The sequence below is a fragment of the Sander lucioperca genome, chromosome 7 (genome assembly GCF_008315115.2).
Source record: "Sander lucioperca isolate FBNREF2018 chromosome 7, SLUC_FBN_1.2, whole genome shotgun sequence".
NCBI lineage: Eukaryota > Metazoa > Chordata > Actinopteri > Perciformes > Percidae > Sander > Sander lucioperca.
In genome coordinates, this window is record NC_050179.1 from 12,015,148 (window position 1) to 12,040,540 (window position 25,393).

The window sequence follows — 25,393 nt, forward strand, 5'->3', positions numbered from 1 at the left end:
ATAAAGTTGTAATTTCGATCTGACAACTTCTGACATGTGTATGCTTCAACATTGTTGCTTCTGTAACCACCTTGTTGGCTGGGCTGGTACGTGCAAAAACTCAGAGCCAAGTAGTGAAAGATTGCCAAAGAAATGTCTGGCAGAAAAAAATATTTCTCTCCTGCTGGATGAATCTCCACGGTAGAAAAGTACACCTGAGGCCACTACTGTACCAGAACAGTTGACTTTGACTTTTTGTGTTTGTAGTCTCACAGGTGGGACCAAATTAACTGTAATCATACCGACTTCTAAATTAATAAACCTCTGTAAGCACAAGCGACATAAAAACTTTATATCGGAAGCTTTTCTTCATTTGGTATTCATCCAAATGATGGGCAACAGTATGTCGCTCAACTCTACCTACAAATGGCGTATTGGACAAAGCCATATTGAGCAGGTTGTTGCTCGAGTATTAAAATGTAGTCCACTAGGAAAGACAAACTTTTTGAACTTTTGGCTTTGGAGCTTTTGTTCCTCGTGTCCCTTGGCTGCACTGTGCTAGCATATTGTCTATTCGCCAGCATTTACAGAAGACAGGACTTTGGTAAATCTGAATTGTTCTGTGTTTTAAGATTACTCCCCAGAGTGCATCACTGCCCCACGTCGTTAGTTTGGAATTTAAAGGAGGGCGGATTAATAAATCACAATCCTGAACTCAGCACTCCTCAGTCACCTTTTTTGTTGTATCTAACACCCCAATTCCCGGCAGGCTGGGCACACAAAGGCATGTAAGATCTGTGCTGCTCAAGAGAAGGGAAACAAACAGGTGGTGTAAACCTCAGCGGGTCCAGCATCTCTGCAAGAAGCCTCCCTTACTCTGTCCTATCAAAGCCGGTTGTGAGACCTTACTGCAGTTTCCTGGTAGTCCCTTGCTATGCACACTTAGCAGCCTCTGGGAAAAGCACTCCAGGTGCTCATTGACTTGCATGAAGGCTGACTTTAGTTCTCACGCTGGTGCATCCAAAAGACTGATGAGCTGCTATTGATCTCTTGGAGTAGATGTTTTTTCTCATGTACAAAGAAGGTTATATAATAAGTAATACCAAGAAAAGGATTTTACCAATTATCTTCACTGGTTAAGGCTAAAAGAATTACAGCAGGAGAAACATGTAGCATCCTTTTTACCACCAACCCTTGTTAACGCTACCAGCGGAGGAAGCATGTGAATCATCCTGATACAATGTGCATGGATTTGAAAAAGTAGACTGCTATTACCCATGAGTGCTGCAAGATGCCCAGCATAAGTGAGATGCCGTTTGCTTTCAAGGACACTTAGGATCCCATGGTACTTGTTGAAGAAGGAGGAATATTATTAACCCCAGTGGCATGGCCTTCCATTTCTTTATATTTCACAGGCAGAACCGTCAAACCATTATATTACAACATTTCTTTGAATGGTGAAAGCTAATTTGACTTGGGGAAAATTGTTCTGCGTAAGGTCAAAACAATGCCACAACAATGGCGGAAATGGGGCACTTTAAAAATAACTAGACAGGGGATAAAACTTCAGCAACACAAGCTGTTCTTTTTTTCTAGGCCAGTGTGCACCAGCTTGCCATGACTAGACACTTGTCTAAGTTTAAAAAAAAAAAAAAAAAAAAAGAGGAAGTAACACACTTTTACTTTAGAGAAAAGCCAGATGAGAGTTGATAGATGCACAACTTGCTTTTAGATTTTCGGCTTCACCATTCACTTTGGGAAACTTGTAAAAGACCTTGAAAATTCTCAGATGACAAATTTGTCTCTGTCGCAAACCAATTTACCAAGCTACGATAGTAGATCTGGTTGGAGAGGCAGGAGCCACTTGATTAACAGGGAACATTTGAGTAAATAGAAGCAGTATCTGAAATGACTTGTTTGGCTCATCTAACAAGTGCTGACAAACTAAACAAGACTAAATGTTTGAGGCCCCACTAGTAGTAGCCCTAAGGAGCTGCAATGTCCATTACACCCCACAATAAAAAGTGCCAGTGACAAACATACAGATGTTCTTAGAGGCTTGCTGCCAGGGGGGGCTAAAAATGTTAAGTTTGACCTCAGAATGGCAATACTGAACAGGTCACTGAATCACAAAGTTCAGATGTGTTTTTTTTCCTGTGAAAGATATGAATATGCACAGAAAATATAACGAGAATCATCCATAAAAAAAATTGTCTCATGTTTTTTTCTATAAGGAGAGGACTACAGGAAACACTAACCAAAACACCAATACATATTTTTTCCCAAAAGTTGAAAGTTATTTGGCCATTAATTATTTTGTGTACAACATTGCTAATTTGGCATAAGGGTGGCACCGGAGAAAAGGTCACACACTGAACAACATAGACAACAGTTCCTCTGGGGAGTATGACACAAATGTTCATGGTAATCTGCCCTTTACATTTTAAGAGATGCTATGTACAAGTGGAAATTTTGGCTTGAGGGTGGTGGTACAGTAAAGGTTAAGGTGTCTTCACAGTGAACCATGAACGTTCTCCCCAGAGGATGGCAGGAGGGTATGACAGTGGAAATCTTGGCCTGATGGTGTGGGTCTGAAATCATTCTTTGAAAACAACAAAAGTAATTATTTTTTTACATAGTTAGATTGTTTAACACACACATGAGCTTATGCTGGCACTAATGTTTGTGTTAAAGGACATATTTCAGTATTTCTTCAGTTCAAGTGGATATTTTGGCCTGATAATTTGTAACAGTGTGGTGCTTGGAATCTAGTGATTACTCTTCAAGATGTCAAGGATGAAAGTATTGGTCAAGGAGAAATTTTGACATTACGATGGCATTACACAAAAGGTCAAGGGATCACCAAAATCATTAGGAACATTCTTTGGGGACGTCAAATATAAACCAGACTTAATTGGAATCCTGCCAGCACCAGACCAAAGAACTGGATGAACCATGGACAACAGCATCCAGATATATCTGCCAAGACAGTATCCTATAAAAAAATGACAAATCTATACATATGAATAGACACATGGTGCCCTACTTGTTTTTGTGTGTATAAGTGTGTGTAAGTTTGTCAAGAAAAAGTTAATGTGATCCAAATGCAAATATTTTGGACACAGGTAGAGTAACAAGCAGCCAATCAGCAGCCTGTTTGACACACAGCTTCAGTTTGTAGCTCTCGCTTAAAGGGGAACTCAATGATTTTACACATTTTACAGGTCTTGAGGAGCACTACTGTATATGTGGAAAAGTTGTATTAATCTTTTTGTGGGTAAGATGCGTGAAGTCTGATAAATTGCTTTAAGTGATGTCACTTGAGTCAGCGTCAGTTGGGGCTTAAGACTACAACAATCTGGGGGTGTGGAGTAAACTGCTCCTAGCATAAAACCTAAAACTCCAACCATTGCTGCTGCATCAATTTTGATGCTTTTTTTTGGTGGACTACACTTTTCCCATGCATAACAGAGGTGCACAATGGCAGCCAGGGACACATTCAAATGACAGCAGATTTTGATCGGCTTTATTTTGTATGCCCGGATCGGCCCTGATAGAGATCCTGAGGACCAGCTCGGACCATCCCAAGTACACGTGTTAAAGGAGACATATCATGCTCATTTTCAGGTTCATACTTGTATTTTGGCATTTTTAGCACCTGTCTCTTTAAGCCACCCTCTCAAAATGCCCAGTCTGTTCTGATTGGCTCACAAGAAAAACATGGAGCACCTCTTTAAAGGTAGTTTTCAAGCCGTGGGTGGAGATACTCAGATGGGGGGCGTTATATTCTAATAAGCCTGCATGTGACATAGGAAGAGGAGCCAAATTTGAATATTTTGTTGAATCCCATATTTTCTAATCTAGACAGCTCACAAAAAACTGAATGGGTTGTCTTATTCAGTCCCTCCAGGATTTCGCAGCCTTTTTTTGAGATTGTTGCAGCCCAAAATGCCTGATTTGGCGGGAGCTTTTGTAAAAATTTGCGATAAAAGTTGCGATGTCTTTCCTCGAAACCTTTCCAAAAAGGCTCAGGATGCTGCAAATGTTGGTAGAATATGAAAATGGCTGGTGGATTTAAGACAAAAAATAATAATTTATTGAATTAATCAAATTTCAACATATGTGTCAGTGGCTTGTTGATCTTTACATTGTTAGTTAATTTCCTAACCTGGCCTGGGACACACATTCATACGGTTTGATAAAGTACTTATTGGACTTTCACTTATCATTGCACTTACAATAACGAGCATAGCCTGCATCCACCGTATGTGTTTGTGCGCGCGTCAGTCGTGGGGGGAACTGTGCAGCAGCCCCGCCCGCTGCAGAGAGCCGACAGGATTGAAACAGCAGCTTTCAGCAACTTTAGAGTGAAAAAAACTTTACAGCGTACATTGATGTTAAAATGTATACAGGTTGGCAGGACGGTCTGAAATGTTTTGCACGGTCTTTCGCTGTACGTTTTGTTGGTAAATGTGAGATGTTTGAGTCACACACGTCTCGTCTTCATATCAGAAACAAGGAAATTAATTTGGCGATGTGTGTGTCCGTTCTCATTCCCGCTTGGTCAGTGGCTCTCAGAGTCACATACAGATACAAAGTCTGGCACGTGGGACTGCTGGGATTGGTTGAAGTTGCGGGAAACTCCGGTTATTGGTCAAATTTGCGGAAAAGTTGCGGTGATTGGTCAAAATTGCGAGTCGCACCAAATTCACGATGATTGGTTGAATTTGCGTAAATTGTTGCGATCGCGACATCGCAAAATCCTGGAGGGACTGCTTATTTCATAGTGTGCGGGTTGTTACTCAATATACTGAGATACTCAAATGTATGTGCACAAGCACTGAAAAAGTGAGTTGTTCATGAAGACAACATAACCTGCAAATAATAGATTTACATATCAGTGTATTCAGGTATTATTACTGATTTAGCCACTAAACACATTTTATGAGCCATTTGGCTCTTGGCAACTGTTCATTTTAGACCTGGAGTGAAATGACTGTGGGAGAGAGATAACACTGCAGAAACTCTGTCTGAGCAGGTGTGCTCTTACTCTTGTCTTTTCTGTATAGGACATGGCAGTATGACAATATTCTGTCTACCATCCTTAGTGACACAAGACTCCGGCGCTCCCCTATAATTAACCCTGGCTGAGCTCCAGCCCAGGTAGTGCAGGAGAGAAGGCCCACTGACTGCCAGCATGTCTGGCAGACGCCATCCATTCCCCAAACCTGGAGATGATCCTGCGCAGGAGACACTTTGACACTCTCTACCGCATACACGGTGGACTCAGCAGAGCTTCAGCCAACAAACCCATCTGTGGAACTCATTATTAGATCACTGCTAAGGACTAGCAAGACCCTCCACACTGAAACTCACTTCTGCAGATCTTTTTCTAAGCTATATGCAATATCACTATTTCATCAGCTCATTAAGTAGCTGACACTTTTCCCTTATATATTCCTCGTCCACCTTTCTGTATAGAACGAGTTGATGCTACACCTTTATGATGGTCAGCTTGATGAATTCAGAAGGCTGTTTTCTTTGTTTACATTAGTAATGAGTAGATGTATACAACAGACAGCAGAAATATGCTCTGTGTAAGATGAAGAACCATTAACCTGTTAATGATGTATAGCTTGTAGAGTTCCCACTACATACTGTATATAAAGCGTGGAAACATTTCCACAGCATCCAGAAGTGCTGAGAATTATTGTGCATCAGCATTTCTTAAAAGGACCCATAAGAGCTCTAACATTCTAGGTATCATCTCAGTCGTTGTTGGATAAAGAGACTCCATAAGCCCCTCATTGTTTGCAGTTTGACCAGGTGCTTGGCACATAAAACCCCTACATTCATCTGCCAAAAACTGCTGGCTCGCATACAAGACTGCAAACATCTCCTCTTGCTCACTGCTCTAAAAATATTTTTTTCAAGAGCCTGTGCTCTATGTGAAAACTGTTTAGATTCAGATCAGTCGTTTGAAAAAAGAAGTTTTAAATAAATTAAATAACATTATTCTTAGCTGTGTGGATAGTGTGTTTTATAACATCTGTTTATCTGTATTCTGTCATAATCTGTTACGAACGTCCAGTTAATTAAATGTATATCATCACACTTAATTAAAACTAATCATACATGCCATATTTTTATTCTTCATGTGCAAAAAGAAATACAAAACAGCTCAGTGAAATCTAGTCTTTTTTTGCTGCCATGTGATGAACATGAACCTGGGGTTAACCTATTCCTTACAAAGACCAGAAATCAATTAATATTTAATTTGTCGTGACCCGATACCGGATAAGCGGACGAAGATGGATGGATGGATTTAATTTGTCTGCAAATCAAAAAAAGGAGGGCTTTTCATAATGTAAGTTTTTGTTTTTTTTACAAGATTAATTTCAGTGTTTTTCATCAAAGGTAACATTAAACCATTAAGCTGCCACATCCCCTAGCCTTCCCAGTTTTGGCTGCACTTTTCTTTCAAAATGATTGATTCATAAATGGATGACTGCACAGGCCTGGTGTGCAATACAGTGTTTCTTTCATGCTGCTAACACAATCTGGTTTTAAACATCTTAAAAAGTTTCATGTATAATATGTGTCATATCCCACATGACAAGAATAGATATGGTTAATAATTCAAATGCAGACTGTATTAAAGATCTACTGTATGAGGAACAGAACCTTTATTGTTATAACTTTGTGTAAAGTCACATCAGGTGTGATCACGTTTTTGTAATCCAAAAGCTTCTCGTCTGTTGTTACCTGACTTATTAAATACAAAACACACTTGCAGTAATTTAACATCATTACTGTGCATTCTGAATTATAAGATTTCACTTAATAATGGACGGTAAGCAATTTCATTAATTTTTTTAGGGAAATAGGATCCTCTGAGCAAGCACGACACTAATTACTCCATACAAACTCTTGAGTCGAGCAACAGATAAACATAAGCGACATCTTGGCATGCATATCCATGCTGCTTTACATTCAAGAAGCCCACAACGTCTGACAGTTTTGATCTACTTCAGTCACCCTGATATTTCACTTGCTCACTGCTGTGGTTTCATCATGTGAATGTTTAAAATCATACAAAATAAATTTTACAGTCACATTCAGCATCCCAGACTTTGCCACAACTTGCCGTTTGAATTCCATCCTACTAGCCTCTGCAAAGATTATAACAGCATTTCAACCGCTGGAAAGCAAAATATTTATTGTATAAATGCTGACCTCGTGGCTTCATGACATTTTTAAGTTGTAAATCCCCGTTTCTCAACTTTCTATCAAATTGATGTTCAAAAACACCACAAAAGGAAAGGACCGTCTGATTTGCGAAACAATAAAAAGTCAGCAATGATGCTTGTTAAGCTTCAACATATCCAGCTGGCAGACCATCATTACACACAATCAATCTTGCTGGCAACATCCTCTCCGAAAGCTTTTAAACGATTGTCATCTTGATATTGAAATCCTCATATCTACATTAAAAATCGGAAATATATTATACCATCATATCTGGCATCAGGAGATACCAGATATCAGTGATTGCATCTTTTTTTCTTCACATGGTTTAAAATTAACATGTAAAATGTCACCATTTCCATTAAATACAGAGTGGTATAAATCATTATATGGAATAGATGGTTGAACCTGGGCTGTCGTTAAGGGTCAAACAATATCCAAATGTATGACACAGGTTGAATCCACCCAGTGCTCTTCAAATCAGCTGGGCACAAAATACCCTTCTGTTCCCACTGTCACCTCCTGGTACCTTCACGCTTTGTGGATATATCTGGGAGGGAGGGGGAGACAGCACAGAGCCAGGAACCAGGGGCTGAGGCCGAGGAGCCTGGATAAATTAGCCAAACCACTTAGGTGATTTCAACTAAAATTAGCAGTGCTGCCTGTGGGCTCCATCAATTCTGGACTTGCTCAAACTCTGACAAGCGTGGGGGAACTTTTCCCCCTGGCCCAGCTATCTAGGAGCCCCCTCTGTCTGGTTCTCTCTCTTTCCTCCTTACACCGTATCCTCTGCTTTCCCCTCTACAATTTACTATAGAGAGCTCCAATTAGGGCTCATTCCAAGATATTATTTTATTATTTCTTACCTCATTCATATCGGAGACAAGAGTAGTGATTTAATTTAGGAACATGTTCAAGGTTTTCTCTACAATATATTAATCCTGAGTGCCAGGCTAGACGAAAAATTATAAAATTGAACATTATTTCAATCTGAAAGCACAAACAAATGGTGTTAGTGTTTCAAAACTCTGCTGTGATTCATTTTCAAGGTTCATACTAAGCATCCAGTTGTATGGTCTTGGTCACAGGTGCTCATAGTGACCGCTTACAAACAACAATGTGGTAGCTGAGAAACCGCATGATCTGAATTGAGTGGAACACAATGATCTGCAATTTCAAAAGGCTCCTTTTGCAAAGCTGCAATTCAAATATTAGTGCCAGGGCAACAGAAATTTCTTTTTTTATTGTATGTGCAGTACATAATGCACGCATCTCGTGTGATACTGCGGAACAATGTACATAAAATTAGAGAATGTTGCAATCATATGCTATAATGCACATGCATGATGAATACACAATTTTTTGTTTATAATCTGATGACATATGTGCAACATTTATCTACACCTGGCTCCTCCTGGCACCAGGTTTTCTCTCGTGGCCAAATTGTCAGTCTACCTAAACTGACAGGTGGCCACCCTGAAATGAGAAATTTGCAACACATTTTGTATTTAGTCAGTGTTAATTGTCTCTCCGGAATGCAATTCCAAAGCACTGTATTCTAAACAGAAGTGAATGTGGAGAAACTGTAAACATACACACAAGGCAACTGAAATTTGTAAAAGCAACATTGAATCCTGCATTCTTTTATGGGCAGTAGGGGGTAAAATCCGCTATTTAGCCACGCAGAGACACCATCGGTTCAGCCTGACACATCACAAAAACCTCATGTTTGATGTAGGGAACATTGCGTTTCCACGTTTATGAAATCAACCGCACAAATTTTAAGGTGATTTTTATTAGCGTAATTAATTGCTCAAAGTAGTTCAAGCTGCAGGGTGAACATCGCTTTTCATTGCTAATCAGACAGCAACTCATCAGCACCCAGACGACATGTGTGCTGAAACGGAGCACAGGAGCATGAAAACCCAAAGACATGTAGGCACACGCTCACAAACCAATAAAAAACTAAGTGACAACATTTAAAGGATTCTGCCATGACTCACTAAGACGTTCAATTAGACATGTAAACATGCATAAAATAGTGACGGATTATATTTGCTGCTCGAGTGATTGATGAAGACAGAGACATTTCATAGGAGGAAGTGCACTGCTTTAACCAGCCAAGCAGACTAAATTGACCTATTCCTTAATCGTTTTTAATGAAGACAATGTGAGCCCTGAGTGCCGCTGAGACCTCGAGCGCTGGCGCTGCCTGCACGCACTGACGCAAACTGCCTGCCACAAAAACTGAGCAGCTGATTTTTTAATTCTAAAATTGTGAATTCCAAATCGTCTCTCCCAGAGATTACCTTTCCCCCAGCAGACTTTCTCTAATTTGTTCAATTAATGGGAATAGTGTTCCAATTAAAATGTCTTCCAAATGAATTTAATTTGAGAGGAAACTGCCTGTGACAACTGGTTGGTGAGAGATCTCCGACATTGAAAATGAATAAAGCGGTTACATTAACATCCATCAATCCATTTTCGACTCACGCTTTTTCCCAATCAGGTCGTTTCCTTTTTATTACTTCACAAGATACCTCAAGATCCTGTTCTGAAATAAAATAAATGGCCATTGCCTTGACAAACCTAACATGATTTATTGACATGCCCTTATTAGTTTGACTCATTAGTATAAAAAAAATACACTCAACTGCACGGTTTACCTCCTTGTGAGAGCTGCGTATTTGGACCTGACAGGCTCTTGTCTCCATTCATCCTGACCTGTTTTGTAAGTTCCTACCAAGAGGCAGCTCAGAGGTACCACTGAGACAAAGAGGTCAGATCAAATTAAACTATTTGATCACACCGCTGTACAACATCACAGCCGGTTGCTTTTTTTCCTTGCCATTATGCAACTGTTAACATCTGTTACTTCTTCATCGACATTATGTGCAGCCTAATAAAGCTGCAACATTAATTGTTGGGTTTGAACAAGAGCTTAAATTTACATCAACACAACGCTGAATAAGACAGACCAGTGCAGACCATTTGTGGATTTAATGACCAAATCAAATATCACAAGGATAAAGGTTCCACCATGCAAATTGGATGACTTTTTCAATCTCTCAGGTGAAATAACTTATTTGCTCACGTTAAATGAATTCATTCTGCTTCAACCTCCATTTTCTACTGGGCCAGGACCGGTAAAAATGTATGCAGACAAATGTTCTCATCTCTTTTGGGAATGTCTAGCGGAGGACATCTCTCTGGGAATATGCGAACATTCTTTATTCGGCATAACAGCTCCTGCAAACCCATTGTTTTGAGTTGACAAGGTGCTCCATGGAAGCACGTCAGCTTTTATATCAAATTTGCCATTCTGACCTTTACCCTAGTTTCAAGTGGGGCAAAAAGAGTGCACGTGAAACAGAGAGAGAGAGAGAGAGAGAGAGAGAGAGAGAGAGAGAGAGAGAGAGAGAGAGAGAGAGTGAAGACAGGAGAAGTTATAGAGAGGAGATTTCCAAGGACAAGTCCAACTTTCTAATGGAGTCTCCAGAAGCTAAAGACTGGTACTTCAGTGAAGAGGAGGGCAACAAGAACAGCAGCTCCCTCTGGGGTAAAAGGACAGGGCAGTGGTCAAGGGTGCCAGTAAGATAAGAAACCAAATAACTAGCAGCTTTACTGATCCATCAAGTGAAGTGTTAAGACATCATAATCAGTTATCATCTATAGTGTCTTTATAACAAAATACAGCCTTTCACTTTTACGACTGCCGTTGGTTTCCTCTTTTCTTACGTTGGATGCTCTTGTCATCTTGTTTTGTTTGTGTATAGAGGATTAACAGCCTGTACAAAGTATGCTAAATGTCAAGGGGCCCAATTTCAAACACAGCCACTTATTTTGTTATTATAGACCTCCCAGTTCAAAGTTGTGTTAAAAAAATCTCCTCAAGACTGCTGCTGGAGTTCTTCTCATGCAGACGAACAGTGAAAAATACGAATGAGGGGATTTAATTGTTTCTGCTTCCATTCATGACATTATAGTGTATTTTGGAAAGCCACTGATACAGTAATGCAGCCTTCAATGTGTCCTCGACCATATCGCATTTTCCACACTTGTTCACTTTACACAAAACTATAGCCACACTATTATTCATCAGAGGAGGTACAAAAAAGTAAAAAAAGACAAATCTCTTTTGTCTTTTGTTATTTCTAGCCCGGCCGACACAGTGCTGAAAATGTCTCTATTGTAACACTTTCTCCATATGCCTCCAGACATCATCAAAAGACTATTTTTACTTTTTTATTGGTAAATCGTCAACTTTTATTTGAAAGTAAAACAAATGACAGACGTTTCAGCCCCTTGGCGCACAATCATGTGGGCAGGACAGCAAAGCCAGGCAGCCTAACGAATGCCCAGCCAAGGCAAGCTGGAGGGAAGTAAAAGACACTCCTCCTCAAACAGACCCATCAGCTTTCAAAGAAGCAACCATTAGTGAGTGCTCATCAAGCAGGAGCATGGGCCCGTCCATTCCCCTGGTGAAGCAGAGCAAACGGCGGGCCACAATGCCTCTACAGGAGGAGGGAGGCGGAGGACTACAGAGATGAGCCCTGGACCCAGTGGTGTTTCCGAGCGGAGTCAAGCCGCACGTCCCCGGCACATTCAACTCCCAGCCCAACTGTCACTGCTGGCACTCAATTCAGCCCCTTCAAGCACATAATCTGTGCTCGTATGGCTGTTAAACACCACACACTCCGGTCCTTCACTCATCCCGTGCCATGGTATTGTTGTGTTTGCCGTCTTTCTGTCTGTTTTCGAGCCATTAAAGGATTTGGATGGAGAAACATTTCTCAGCATATGTTATCTTGATCACAATAGACAATAGATTCCTTGCACATTTAGAAACTGATCATTTTGTTGTCATCTATTGTGTGCTGTGGAGCGTGGTATAACCACCGCAATCATTTGCTCATTGGTTCATGCAGTAAAGGAGCGGTGTGCAGCGCTATCACTGGGAACTGGTGAGACAGCTGACTGAGATTCTTGCAAGTTGGAGGGAGAATCATTGCATTAATCTCAGTGAACACAGTGGGGTCTTAGGTGGCACGCTGCCACGCTGGAGATTCCCACTTACAGCCATCTCTCCCGATGACAAAGCGATAATGTCACATGGGTCCAGGTGAGCGAAAAATGGCAGCCTGCTTGATGCTCAGCCGGCTGCTTTAATTGGCTAAAACAAAGTAATTTGAGAGCGGTATGGGGGGCACGAGGGGGTAAATGATGGGACAGAAGGTCATTGCTTCTCTTTTACTCTGCTGTGTGCCATCCACCAACACTCCCAGCATGTGCTACAGTTAATATTGAGATCTATTATACACTAGCCTTTCACCATCTGCTTCACACACAGAGAACCTGTGCTGCACACCTTGTTATTGAATTAAAAAAAAGAAAATTTGTTTTGCTACGCTGTATGTCTGTTTGAGGATGTTGCAGCATACTTTGATTTGTGGGGATCATAAGACACTCAGATGTTACAGATGGTTGATGAATTATAACGAATGATGAAATAGCATCAAAAGAGCCTTTAAAGCGCAAAAAGCAGAGTATTTTTTTAAATGCCCCCTGTATCCATATGGTGCTGTCATAGCAAGGAACAAGCAAAAAGGATTCCAATGTAAAGAGTTCTTTTAATCTACACTTCAAATTATACTTGAGCTGCAACCAATGTCTAATTTCTTTTTTTATTAATGACTGATCTTATGATAACTTTTTCAGTTAATTGATTTAATTATTTTGTCTATAAATGTCAGAAAATAATGGGGGGAAAAAGACCCATACAATGTTCTCAGAGCCCAAGGTGATGTCTTCAGATAACTTCATATTATAACATGTCATAATAACTGTCCTTTAAAATATTTAACAATTAATTGATTTTAAAATTGTTGTGGATTTATTTCACTGGGAAGAAAGATCTTGGGAACATCAGTTTGAGAGCTTAGTCTTATTTAAAACATGAATCCAGTAGGACATGTACTACCTAAGTATGTTAAAAAACGGATGCACGATATTCGTAATTAATCAAAAAACTGCAACTAACATTCCTCATCAGACTCCTTTAAACAGTGTTTCCAAATACAAAATGTTTAAAGTTATATTCTATTACAGTATATTCCCTAGTGATGTTTCATCAACACTTCCAAAACTGAAAAAGTGAAGAAACAACAGGTCATAACAAACGGTGCCTGTACTGAAGTTATTTTTCCAATAAGGCCATGTGAGCAGACAAAATTTCATTAACACTTGTGTATCTGTGTGTGCGTGCGTGCGTGCGTGCGTGCGTGCGTGTGCATTCAGGCATGTGTCTGTCTCTGAGCGTGCGTTCAAGCATGGGGGAACGTGTGTGCATGCGCTTGTTTGAGTGCGTAGAGATACATGATGCACCTGTGTTAAACAAATGACCCCCATGCCTGTGTGGGTTTCTCCCAAGTGTGGCTGATGCATGGATCATGTGGTGCAGAGTGCTCTGGGCCACATTCAGCGATGATCCCAGGACGATTGAGCCAATGTGGCCCCGAATTTGCATTGAGTGAAGGAACGGTTCACCTCCTCAGCACAGCCTTCGACGCATCTGAGGTGCGGGGGGGGGGAGTGTGCTAGACCAACCCCCTGCAGGCAGAATCAGGTGTTATCTGTCTAACTGGGGACACCACCATCAATCTCTCCTGTCCACTTTCCTTTGCCCAGAATCAAATCAGCACAAGGTAATACATCTGCGCTGACGACATGCAGACAAGATAAGCAATAGAGTATGCCAAAATTTTGCCAGGTTTGCCTGATGTGTGAAAGGAGTAGTGATAATGTATTTATCACTATATGCAACTGGTTTCTACTATCAAAGGATACTTCGATAACATGAGATACAGCTGTTCTACCACTTAATTCTTCAACTAATAAGTTTTGATTTCACATCAGTGCTACATTGCTGTAAGTCAAATAACAGCTTGTGTGCACAGAAACAAAATGCACAGTGCAGATGGCATGGTTAAAGTAACCAATAAGCTTTGTTCAACAAAAAAAAATCAGGTTTCAGGGAGATCTTATGCTTTGATACTGAACGCTGACCGACTAAAACACTGAGTCCCATAACAAAACAACACTTAGTGTAATAGATTCAGCTTGTTTTGAACCTCTTACTCATTTCACATCTTTCAACACACATTACCTGGGCTGCTCTTTAAGGTTAAATTTTAAGCCCCTTTTACCATTTACAGGCTAACACTTTTCACATCAACAGAAAACTAAATATTTCCTCCTACTGCTGCACCAACAACACACAGATGTACTGAAGGCCAAGTGACTCAATGTGTCTCTTTTTTGAAGTTTTAGATCCAAATCTGGCCTGGAACATTTAAAAAAAAAAAAAAAAAAAAAAAAGTAAAACTGTAAACTGTAAACTGTCCGGAAAAGATGATAGATTTTTTAAAAATCTGTAAAAATATAAAAGGAAAAAGTATTTTATCTGCTCACATTTAGACTACCCTAAAATGTATTCTTACATCAATCACTAGTCTGTTTCACTTCTCTGGCTCATTCAAAATTCAGCAGTTATGCGTATAATGGATTCAAACAGACAAAATAACATCACTTGACCTTTTTCTCTGGTTACCTGTGAAGGATTGATCTGAAGATTCCACCTATTACTTTTACGAGAACAGTGAGGTCTGGCCCCGAGCTATACTGCAGAGCTTAAAGCTCCCTGTGAGATAGCCTGCAGCCTCACATTCTCCTTCTGGCTGTTGCAAATGTTTCCGTACTTGAGACAAAAGATGACCAAGCTATCGCTTTGAACTTAGGAGGGACCTGCTTGAGGATGTTTGGCAGCCACATTTAGCATCGTCTCTTAAATAACTTGAAAATGATTTGGATTGCTCCTGGTTTCAGAAGATAGTTATTTGTCCGAATGTTGCTCTACAGTATACAAAAGCTCCAAAGTCAAAATAACAAGTGCACTTCCTTGTAATTAATCTGTAAGACAAGGCTCATTATGCCTTGGGCCGCTAGGCGGCAGGGAGTTTTAAAAGCAACACAGCACAGGGAGAATTTGAAAGTCGACCGAAAGATGCACAAGAGAGCAAAAGGGGAAGAAGGAGGTGAAAAACCTCTGTTGACACCTGGTCTGTATGATAATCTGATCTGTGTATGATGGCTCAGAGTTTGAAAGGCACTTTGTCCAATTAGAAGTGTGCAGCAAATTTCCACCTGCCCCTGACAGAGATGAAGTGGCTCTTTCAGAAGACACTGTGGCACTGAGCCAGCAAAGAGAGCCCAAACACTGCAAGTGGAGCAAGCAGAAATTAATGAGCATCACAAGCCACACTTGTTTAACACAAGATGACATGGAATGAATATTCCCTTAGTTAAACTACATCATACTATATTTCAATTACTCAAACCTCAACAAAGGCTAAAAGGAAAAAGTTTATAAACATTAGATGTCATTTAGCTGTTGCTTTTATCCAAAGCGACTTACAATTGATATATATGTCAGAGACCGCATGCCTCTGGAGCAACAATGGGTTAAGTGTCTTGCTCAGGGATAAAGAGAGAATAAGTTGATAAAGGTATTGTGTGTGTGTGTGTGTGTGTGTGTGTGTGTGTGTGTGTGTGTGTGTACAGTAATAAGTAATAACTTTTATTTACCTACCACTTCACCAAATTACTGTCCTTAACCTAACTTTAATCAAAATATGTTTTAGTCATTCATATTGGCCAAGAACATTAAACAAAAAACGGTTAAAAGTGAAAAATAACTCCAGTTTTGTACGATAACATTTGACAACACTAAAAGCAACAGTAACTGTTCTGTGCTAAGTTCTTGATCAGTTGATAGTACAGTGTATAAGGAACGTCTGCGCGATGTGCCACTATCAACATCGACCAAAGGCCTTCATCTTCCTATTTCTGTATGTCTATTTCTGTCTGTCACATAAAAATAGGCTTTTAACAACCCAGCATGGCGTTAATTATTGCCTCTTTAGTACTGCATTAGTAAAATAAAGCTGCAAATATTGATTGATCAGACAGCTGATATTTGTCAGTGAATGAGAGCAGGATTCGTGTACCATACATGGTGAAGAGTGACTCTTGTCTTTCAATCACTGTCAGAAAGCAGCACAGCAGCAGCAGCATTGCTGCATTGATTGAGCCCCATAGTGCCACACTCTGTCTTAGTATGCCTCCTAAAGCAATCAATCCACAGACACGCAAGAACCAAATATTCATTAGTGACTTATTCATATTCAAAAGCTGCCTTTTGAAAGTAACAAAAGAGCAGAATTATGTTTGACAGGCACATTACAATGATTCTATGACATCCTGTGTGAGGCATGAACAATCGTGTTTATCTTCTATTATTTCATGAGTAGAAAAGTGTGTGCATTACTTTTGTCCGCCAGATGAGGACATCTGTATAAACAACTGGATCATCTAAAAAAGATTATAGTGTTAAAATGGTACACTATGAAACAAATACACATGACTTCTTTAATTTCACAAATAATCAAGCCAGAATTCTACACTCAGATGTGTTTAAAAGGACACAAAGGTCAGTAAAAATCTGTGTTTGGACAACACACAGACTAGTGTGAGATGTTTCAATAAGAAGAAGCTAATAGTTTCACACAGAGTGATTCAACATGATTAATACTTATGGGTATTGTTTAAGTACTCCAGCCCATTGGCCCTCTGTAACTGGCAAAAAAAGAGAGACGGGCTGCTAGGTTAATAATTAGTTGGTTCTGCGCTCAAAAAAATTCTGTCCAACCTCACCAGATTTTAATCAAAGGCTGAAAATAGTAGCTGATTGTAATCGGCACTCAGAAGTCACCAGGGGTGTTTGAAGAGCCCGTCAAGCCTGAGAGTGGAGCTAATTCGATTAAGTGGTGGCAGTACCTGGAGGGGACGGATCTGTATCTCTCCCTTTTTTATTTATGAGATTAAGTCACGCTTGTTATTCCAATATAAATAATCAAGCCAACAGAAATGACACTGATTTTCAAGTCGTTTTATCTCCCTTGTCTCTTCAAAAGTTTTTTGTTTATTTCAGGTGACAAATAAACTTTGTTGAGTAATACTCCAGCAGTACCGCTGTAACGGAAATCTCAGCGAAGGATGTGATATGGATGCCTCGCCTTCCTCAGTATTATTACCTTACCCCATGTGATAGGACCAAAAGGAAAATTAAAGTATAGGCACTAGTAAAAAATATTCTGCTCAAGCAACTATATTATTTATAATATTTGTTCAATTTGAAGATGGATTTGTGCAAATGAAAAACAAACACTTCACATGTGGTGAAATAATGATGCAGAGACTAATGATGCCAGACTGATGTGCTTGAAACATGACCAATTTCTGAGTCCACCTTTTCAAGTCAATTCTACTTACAAGTAATACAACCTGAGAATACATGATGTGCAGACATTGTTAAGTTACATTATTAAAACCAACCAAAAGAGAAAGCACATGGGTTTTTCTGCCTTGTTACTGTTCTATATCTATACTAGACAGCTACAACACATATTGCATATGCAACACATATTTCCATTTTCATCTTAGCCTAATGTCAAACTCCACCACTCAACAGTCCTTCAAACAGAGCTGCCGTGAGGGCCATTTAGCCTTCAGAAAGCAAGATAAATAATGGTTAAGAGGCTCTTGAGGTGTGCTGTTTGACTAACATACTTCAGATTTTACAACGTTACCTCTTCCTGTTTTAAAGCGTGCACATGCACATAACGTCTGGGAGAACCTGGCTGGGAGATCATCCCGATTTTTCTCTCAAGTGTTCAACACATGTCAGCACTCTGCAGCCTGCATGAAGCCATAAAGGCTCTGTGGTAAAAACTAAAAAATAAATTCTCTGAGTGTGCAGACACTCTTGGCTTTATGTTCACGTGACTCGAAGCAGCATGAATGCATGTGTCCTGTATGTCTTTATTTACACGAATGATGGTTTCAGAGATACTGCTGGTCAAAGTTCCTGAGTGCTGGGCTTTTCGGTGTGAGGGGTTTACCTACCTGCTCGGAAGCTTTACGCCCTCCAGAGATGTGAAAGGCTTGGCCTTAGATGCGACATAAGAATTCCTCTGAGTGACCCATCTCACCACCTCTTTCCCTCCAGGCCTCTTCTAAAGGGGCCTATTTCACATCAGAGAGGCACAGAGCAGCACGGAGCCAAGCAGCACCAGTACTTAGGTCACAGTGTACCACATTAAATTTAGACTCCTTTAACGCCCTCCAATAATGCATCTGGAGTATTTCCGGTCATTACTATTCAGACTTTTCTATCTAAGATACAGCTTCTGTAAATGGGCCATAGATCTGAGCCGTCATTCACCACTGGAGATTTCACATCAAATCTGGTGTCTGTCACTAGTTGAAACTACCTCGCCAGCCCCAGTTAAGCCGCTGGTGATTCAAACTCCAAAATAAACTGTCCCACAAGAATAAAACTTTCAAATTTGGTCTAGGGTAAGTTTGACTTTTCTAAACTTAAAAAAAAAAAAATGAATATAGCCTATTAGGGCATTGCATTACTTACATTATACGCCGAATACATTTAAAAACTGACTTACAGGTTACCAAAAATTGCAGCTACACTAGAACATTTGTGCTATGCATTCTTGTAGTTGTGTTTTACATTTTCAAACCTTTTCGTTCTGCATCTACAGTGTGTATCCTGAGCTGTGTAATGAAATGTTTTGTATTATGCCAGCACCAATTAACAACTTGTGCAACCACTGCACTTTGTGCTGATTGAAAGCACATGGACTCTCACATGGGTTTTCTGCATTATATTACTGTAGGTGCCACAAAATATAGAAGATGGAAATTTGACATGTATTGTATATATATTTCAGCATAGGAAACTTTGAAGCTATTGGCCCAGATGTTTAGGCTTATAAAGAGAATCAGGGTGTTCAAGTGTTGGACTCGCTAGTGGAGCTCAAAACATTCAAATGTCTGCTATTTAAATATATAAACAGTGTTTCCGTTACACACACTTTGCAGCAGCGGCCTGCCAACCAAATAAACAACAGCTCGAGTACAGCATTTTCTCCTTAGGCATAGTGACAAACAGGGAAAAAAGCCTAGAAGGCTGCATTACGATTAAAACCACGCTCACACGGGTTTATCAGACCACAAATGAGACAAGTATTAGCTAGCTACTGCACCCCGCGGTCACTCTGCCTCACTCTCATGGGTGATTTTAGACCCTTTTAGACCATTTCATCTCAGCCCCCCTAAAAATTATAAAACTAAAAAAACTTTTCTTTTTTTTTTATCAATTTTTGTGCTTCAAGTTAGAGCTTGTGAACTTGTCTGTTAGTGACAGAGGATAAACAATTACAGGTTCAAAGGGCTTGAAACAGGTTTAATATCCTGTGTGTCTGTAGCCGATGCTATGCACCTGTAACCCAGTCAAGGAAAGGGTTAACAGAAATGTAGTTTGGGCCTATGGGAGGTGGTTGTGCCAGACTTTCACCTTTGGCTGAGTCTCTATGTAATCTGTCAGAGGGAGAGAAGGAGACGGTTGTGAACTTTAACGTCGGTAGTCCCCAGAGAAGAAGTTGGTCATTTCATGGCGCAGATTAGAACCCAAATTGAAACGTAAGCAACTAAAGGCAAGGCACTGTATCCGTGTCACATTCTCATTAGGGGCTGAGCCCCCCTAAAGGTCTGATCCTAGAATCGCCCCTGCTCACTCTCCCCGCCACTGGAGACTTCGCCGGGAGGAGAGCGGGCGGCAGCTCCAGAGATGGACCTTCAGTTAGCACCTGTAGCAACTCGCGTTCAGCCAGTGCAAACCCCAGCACCGGGGTCGCAGCGGGCTGGTGGCCAGCGGCAGCACTGGGTCCAACTTGTGTAACGGCAGCAACAGAAAATTTGCTGATCCGACAGGGAGTGGGGGTGGTCCGGGATCAGCAAACTTTCTGTTAAGCCTAACTGTAACCTTTTACCCCCAATGCTGAAAGAAATCATAGAGGAAACACTGTACTGTATAAAGCACCACAAATATTTAGTTTAAATAGGTCCCATAAAACGCCTTTGTGTGTGTAATTGTCTTGCAAAATTTGACGTATTTCCTAAAATCAGGAGGGACTTAACTTAAATATTTGAATATAATGAGTTGAAAAGTAAATTTGAGCCATTTATATCACAACCAAGACACTTTAGGAAATTCAAACCAAGTTTCTGTAAAGAGTGACACCCAAACACACCTCTCTGACCTGTAGCTCATACTAGTTAGTGTTATTACAAAGGTAAACTTTAAAATCAAAGATCAGTTTGTTATATACACACACAATGCAGCAGCATGAAACTTTTTAAAACTGTACAGGATATTAATTAGATTGATATAAAAATAATGCATAACCATATTTTTGAAATATGACAATAGATAAAAAAACAATCCAGCAAAGGGAAAGAAAAAGAGACGAGGGTTTTTTTATTTCATGGGATCTAAAAAGTAATGAGCAATTTACAGCACAAATAAGTAGGACAATTTAAGCCAAGACAACATTTAATTACTTTTTTACATTTTGTTACTTGTTATTTTGAACTGACAACGAGAGAAAAAGAGCCACGCACCTGAAATGATAAAATCTCAATCAGTGCTTATTTAACTACTAATCCTGTTATGTTGACATTCACAGGTACATCCTCTTCCAGATAACCATGCCGCTCAAATGTAATTTGACCTTTGAAGCTCATAAAAACAAAAGACCTTTTTTTTCCAAAGGTAGTGGTGCCAAAGTCCAAACTAAGAGAAGCTCGTCGTTTATGTGACAGCTCAGCGCACAGTTGAAGAAATACAGTTTTTCTTATATACTATACTACTATACTGTTGGTTTTAAGAAAACTTTAATGTTAATAGATTAAACACTGAGCTCTGACTTCAGAGCTGATTATTAACATTTTACAGTGTTAACAGTCTGACAGGTACCAATAAAAGAGCTCATGATATCATCACCTCACCCACATTTAAGAATTGAAAACACAGGAGGACTGAAACTCGATATTATATTACAGGCAGCCAGCCAGAAAAAAAGAGACACCTAATGGAGTTCCTCTCCCGGATCGGTCCGAGCTGAAGGCTCAGCTATAAGCCTATACCTGTATCTTTGTGCTCTCCAGCGGGCAGAGAGCCCTAATTCATTGAATCTGAGAATGCCACAGCCTCAATAATGTTGCTGTCCACTCGAGTGGCGTGCAAGCCCCATGCCAACTCCCGGTTTGCTGCAATTTTGTGTAAAACCTTTTATTTTTTTCTCAAAAGCCTCTGCGCCCCTGCACCTCATCTGTCTTGTGTCACCAACAACTGAATAAATGCTGCCACTCTAGCCGAGAGCTCTCATTTCGCTGCCCAAAAATAAAACTGTTGGATGAAAGTCTGGTTGCGTGTTCATTAAGAGAAGACTGAATGTTTTCATACTCTGCCGTTTTAGTTTGGACCAGCTACTAAAACTGCAGTGTCAGGTAAGATTTGCTTCCTACAATGAAACATTCAAAACGGCAAAAAAAAAAAAAAAGATCTAAGAAAAGAGTAACAAAAACTTGTGGTGGGACAATCTCCAAAATGTTGTGATAGGTTGAAAACTGGTATTTAGCATGAAAAGATAAAAAGAGATGCAATCTAGACATGACACTGAGGCAAGCTAATAAGCAGGACACACTGTAAGATTTTCCACTGTTGGAAACCACACTTCACCTGGTGACAACTTTCACAATGTTAACGGCAACATGTATGGTTTTTTTTTGTCTGTTATGAGTAGCAATCATTTCCACCTCTTTCTCCCTAACCAACGAACATATAATCAGATGACTCACTGACACTGTAAATGACAACAACAAGCATTTGTGCAGCATAAGAAGACAAGTGTAGTGTTCAGTGTCATTCAGTGCACTGCAGTACCCCACCATGCACATGTACTGTACCCACACACACACACTTTTAAAACAAACTAATACAAAGGATCCAGGACAGCACAGCTTCAGCTGTGCAGTTGTGAGGTCTCAAGCCTCTGCAGAGACCATGACCTCAAATAACCAAGCCATTAATATTGATTGTTACCAAATTTGCGAACCGAGGGATCTTGCAATATGAAAATAACACCCTTTCTTCTTTCCAGTAATGATATCCACAGCCTCCAAGGCCTGTTCTCTGACCCACTCAAGTCTTACAGCAGTGCTTCTGCTGAAGTAAGCCCTTTCTACTTAAAAAGGTATTAGCACTCAGGGTTAAAACAGTAAATGCTCTGCATGCAGGATAAGAAATGTGCATCCTCAGAAAGTCTAATACAGCCGGTGTAAAGAGGGAAACTGCGCTTGAGCAAGTGTCTGCCGCCTTTCAGATGTTGGTTTCTGGGGCTGGCCTGAAAAGCCTGAGCGTGGGGCTGTAATCCTAAAAAAAATGTCCATAACACTACTGTGAGCCATAAACATTTTTTTTATCGTTTTATTTTTTTTAAGTAGCCTAATCCTGCTGAACTGTACTGACGCAATAAACCAACTGCAGTTACTTCTTAATAGAACACTTGTACTTTTGCACCAGTGCTTTATTAAATAAAGCAATTAAGCCATAATTTCCTTATGAAAGCAAACTTTTCTTCTGCTCTTCTGCATGCTGAATGTTCTGAATAGTTCTACATAATCACATTTATAAATAATGTGCTTGTGAGCCCAGTGTCTTTTAAAACAAATATAAGCCAACTGTTGCAGTGCTCTAAAGACTGTCTATTGTGGTCTATGGCTGAACCCAATAGATTATATGTAACTGTACATCAAAGCAACAGGTGGCAACTTCATGATTCTGCAAGCTAAGATAAAAAAATGAATTGCCTGTTTCCTGTGTCTTTTAAGAAGCGGGCAGGTGTCCTGTATGATGGAATACACTGAGTGATAGGCTAATCGACACATGAGATATGAACTACACAGTTCAACTTACCAGAATACCAGAATACATTAATTTAGGAGTTTAATAATATATAAGCACAACCCATTTCAGACATATGTTTACTTACACTAAGTTTTTAAAAAAAAAAGTTATAAAAACTTTTCTTCCAGCCTTCTGCTGCTAATGCTCTCTTACAATCATTCTTATTCTTTTGCACAAAGGTCAAAAATAAAGTTTCAGTGCAGGGAAACTCTTTAAAGCTGCAGAGGTTGTCCCACTGAACATGTGTTTTTTTTCACCCATTCAGCATTACATAAGAGACCGAAGGCGTTCTTTTTCCTGCCTTTCTCTTTCCCAGGCACTTTAATCCTGTGCATAAAAGGGTGGGGTGAATATAGGTCAGCAGGTTAGGAGTGTCTCAAAGTCAGACTTGCGAAAAAATAAATCAATCCACCAAGCTTCCCAACTACCTGTCTATGCCCTGCGATTACATAAGTGCCAACCCACAAAGTCACACAGTTTCCCTTCAGTGGTACATGTAAACCCGCTGAAGTGCAGTGATCAACCGTGTTGTTTGTATGTGGAGTGGGGGGAACTATTGTATAAAGTGAAAAGATCTGCGATGATGATTGCTGCTCTTGCGCGCCTCTGTTTATGGCTAAACCTGTTACATAACCCGCTTACATTCCACATTCACCATATCACACTCTAAATATACCCTTGCGCACAGGAAGAGTGCGCACGCAGAAACCACCGTGCATTGAATTAATTGTCATATGTACATCTCTTGCCTCACTGCCATGTATATGCTTGTCAAGAATCAGCAGAGAAATCTGTATTTCTTTTAACTTGGATAAGCCCGGTTAGCCTGTGCTGGAGACAGCCGAGAGGGGGTGTGGTTAAATACTGTCTGTACTGTACAACATGGACGGGACGTGGTGGATAAATCATGTAAAAATGAATAGTCCTCAGCAGCAATGCAGACAGACTTTTGACGGGCTAATTGACAATATAGCCGCGTTTAGTTTGTATTGTCTGATCATGTGGAGGTTTAGTCGCAAAATGCGTGCAGAGTGCTTCATGCTTGCAACAGTGTTTGAGAGCAGGCGCTTAACAAATTCCAGCTGCTGGGGCGTCTTTTTGCACACAGGAATAGCCTAAAATCTGTTAGCTGGAGATATAATAATCCAGGCAGACGGCGCAGTGTGCTGTATCAGGAATAGTGGAGGATACGTCCCTACAAAGGGGAATGGAACTGATCGATAAACTAGCCCACAGTTTGCAAAAGTTCACTTTTAACACTTTGACGATATCGCGTTTGAGCGGACAGGTTGTCCCATTTTGGCATGAAGAGATCTCCTGTTGGTCATTTTTTGAAGTTGTAATTGATTTATCTTGCAGTCAGAGTAAATGTGACATCTGTGACCGTATCACCCCCCTATGATTTGAGCTGTCAGTGGAGCCTGAAAACAGCAACACACACCGAGGCACCAATTACAAGCGAGCGGGTAAAAGCCGCGGTGATACTAAATAAAAAGCCATGTCTCTGTGGTCGGGTGAATTTAGACAGTCTGCAGTTATGTATGGGGAAGCGGTTTAGGCTAATTCATTTTGAAGTTTGATTTAAAAAAAAAAAAAAAAAAAAAATCCGCCATCGGTCTTTTATTTCTCACACAGTAAAACGCGAAACACGGTCCGCTTACCTCTGTTGGTGCTTGAACAGGTCTGCCTTCGAACCGGGGCTGGATGGTCCGCTTTCCGGAGCGTCTCCAGGTTTACCGGGGTTTCCCTGACCGGGGTAGCCGGCTCCGAGGCGCTGTTGCCCGGGTCGCTCGCTGGATCTGGAGGGGACTCCATGTTGAATTTCAGATTTGCTGTTTAACTACTGCTAGTACTTAAAACTAATTCTATGCGATCTGTGAGCTCCGACACTACGTCTTGCTATCTAATTTAGAGTAGAAGTAAGAAATGAGAAATGCGAGTGTGTCTGGAGGTGGGTGTGTAGGTTTGATTGTCCACTAGCAGCGCTAGTGAGAGCTCCAGTCATGCACCCTGAAAAGGGAGAGGTTGTCAATAGCCGAAGAATAGATGTAGGCCTGAAAGTAATCCATGCAGATCGACCCTGCGCAGTTTTGCATGGACATGGAACTATTTTATTACTGTTTCACCTTGCTCAGCAGTTTTTTACATCTGTGTATTATCATACTTACAAGTTTGGCACATTGTGATAATACTATAGGCTATAGGCTGCTGCTAATTTGAAAC

The 25,393-nt window shown here is 40.4% G+C and overlaps 1 protein-coding gene across 1 annotated transcript in view; it reads right to left on the reverse strand.

Moving 5' to 3' along the window:
• roraa (RAR-related orphan receptor A, paralog a) overlaps positions 1-25,161 on the reverse strand; it is a 186,187-nt gene extending 161,026 nt beyond the window's left edge. Inside the window, exon 1 of the mRNA XM_031282611.2 lies at positions 24,832-25,161. Within this exon, the coding sequence (XP_031138471.1) occupies positions 24,832-24,985 (154 nt within the window). The 5' untranslated portion in view covers positions 24,986-25,161. The remainder of the gene's footprint in view (positions 1-24,831) is intronic.
• Positions 25,162-25,393: the final 232 nt, after the last annotated feature.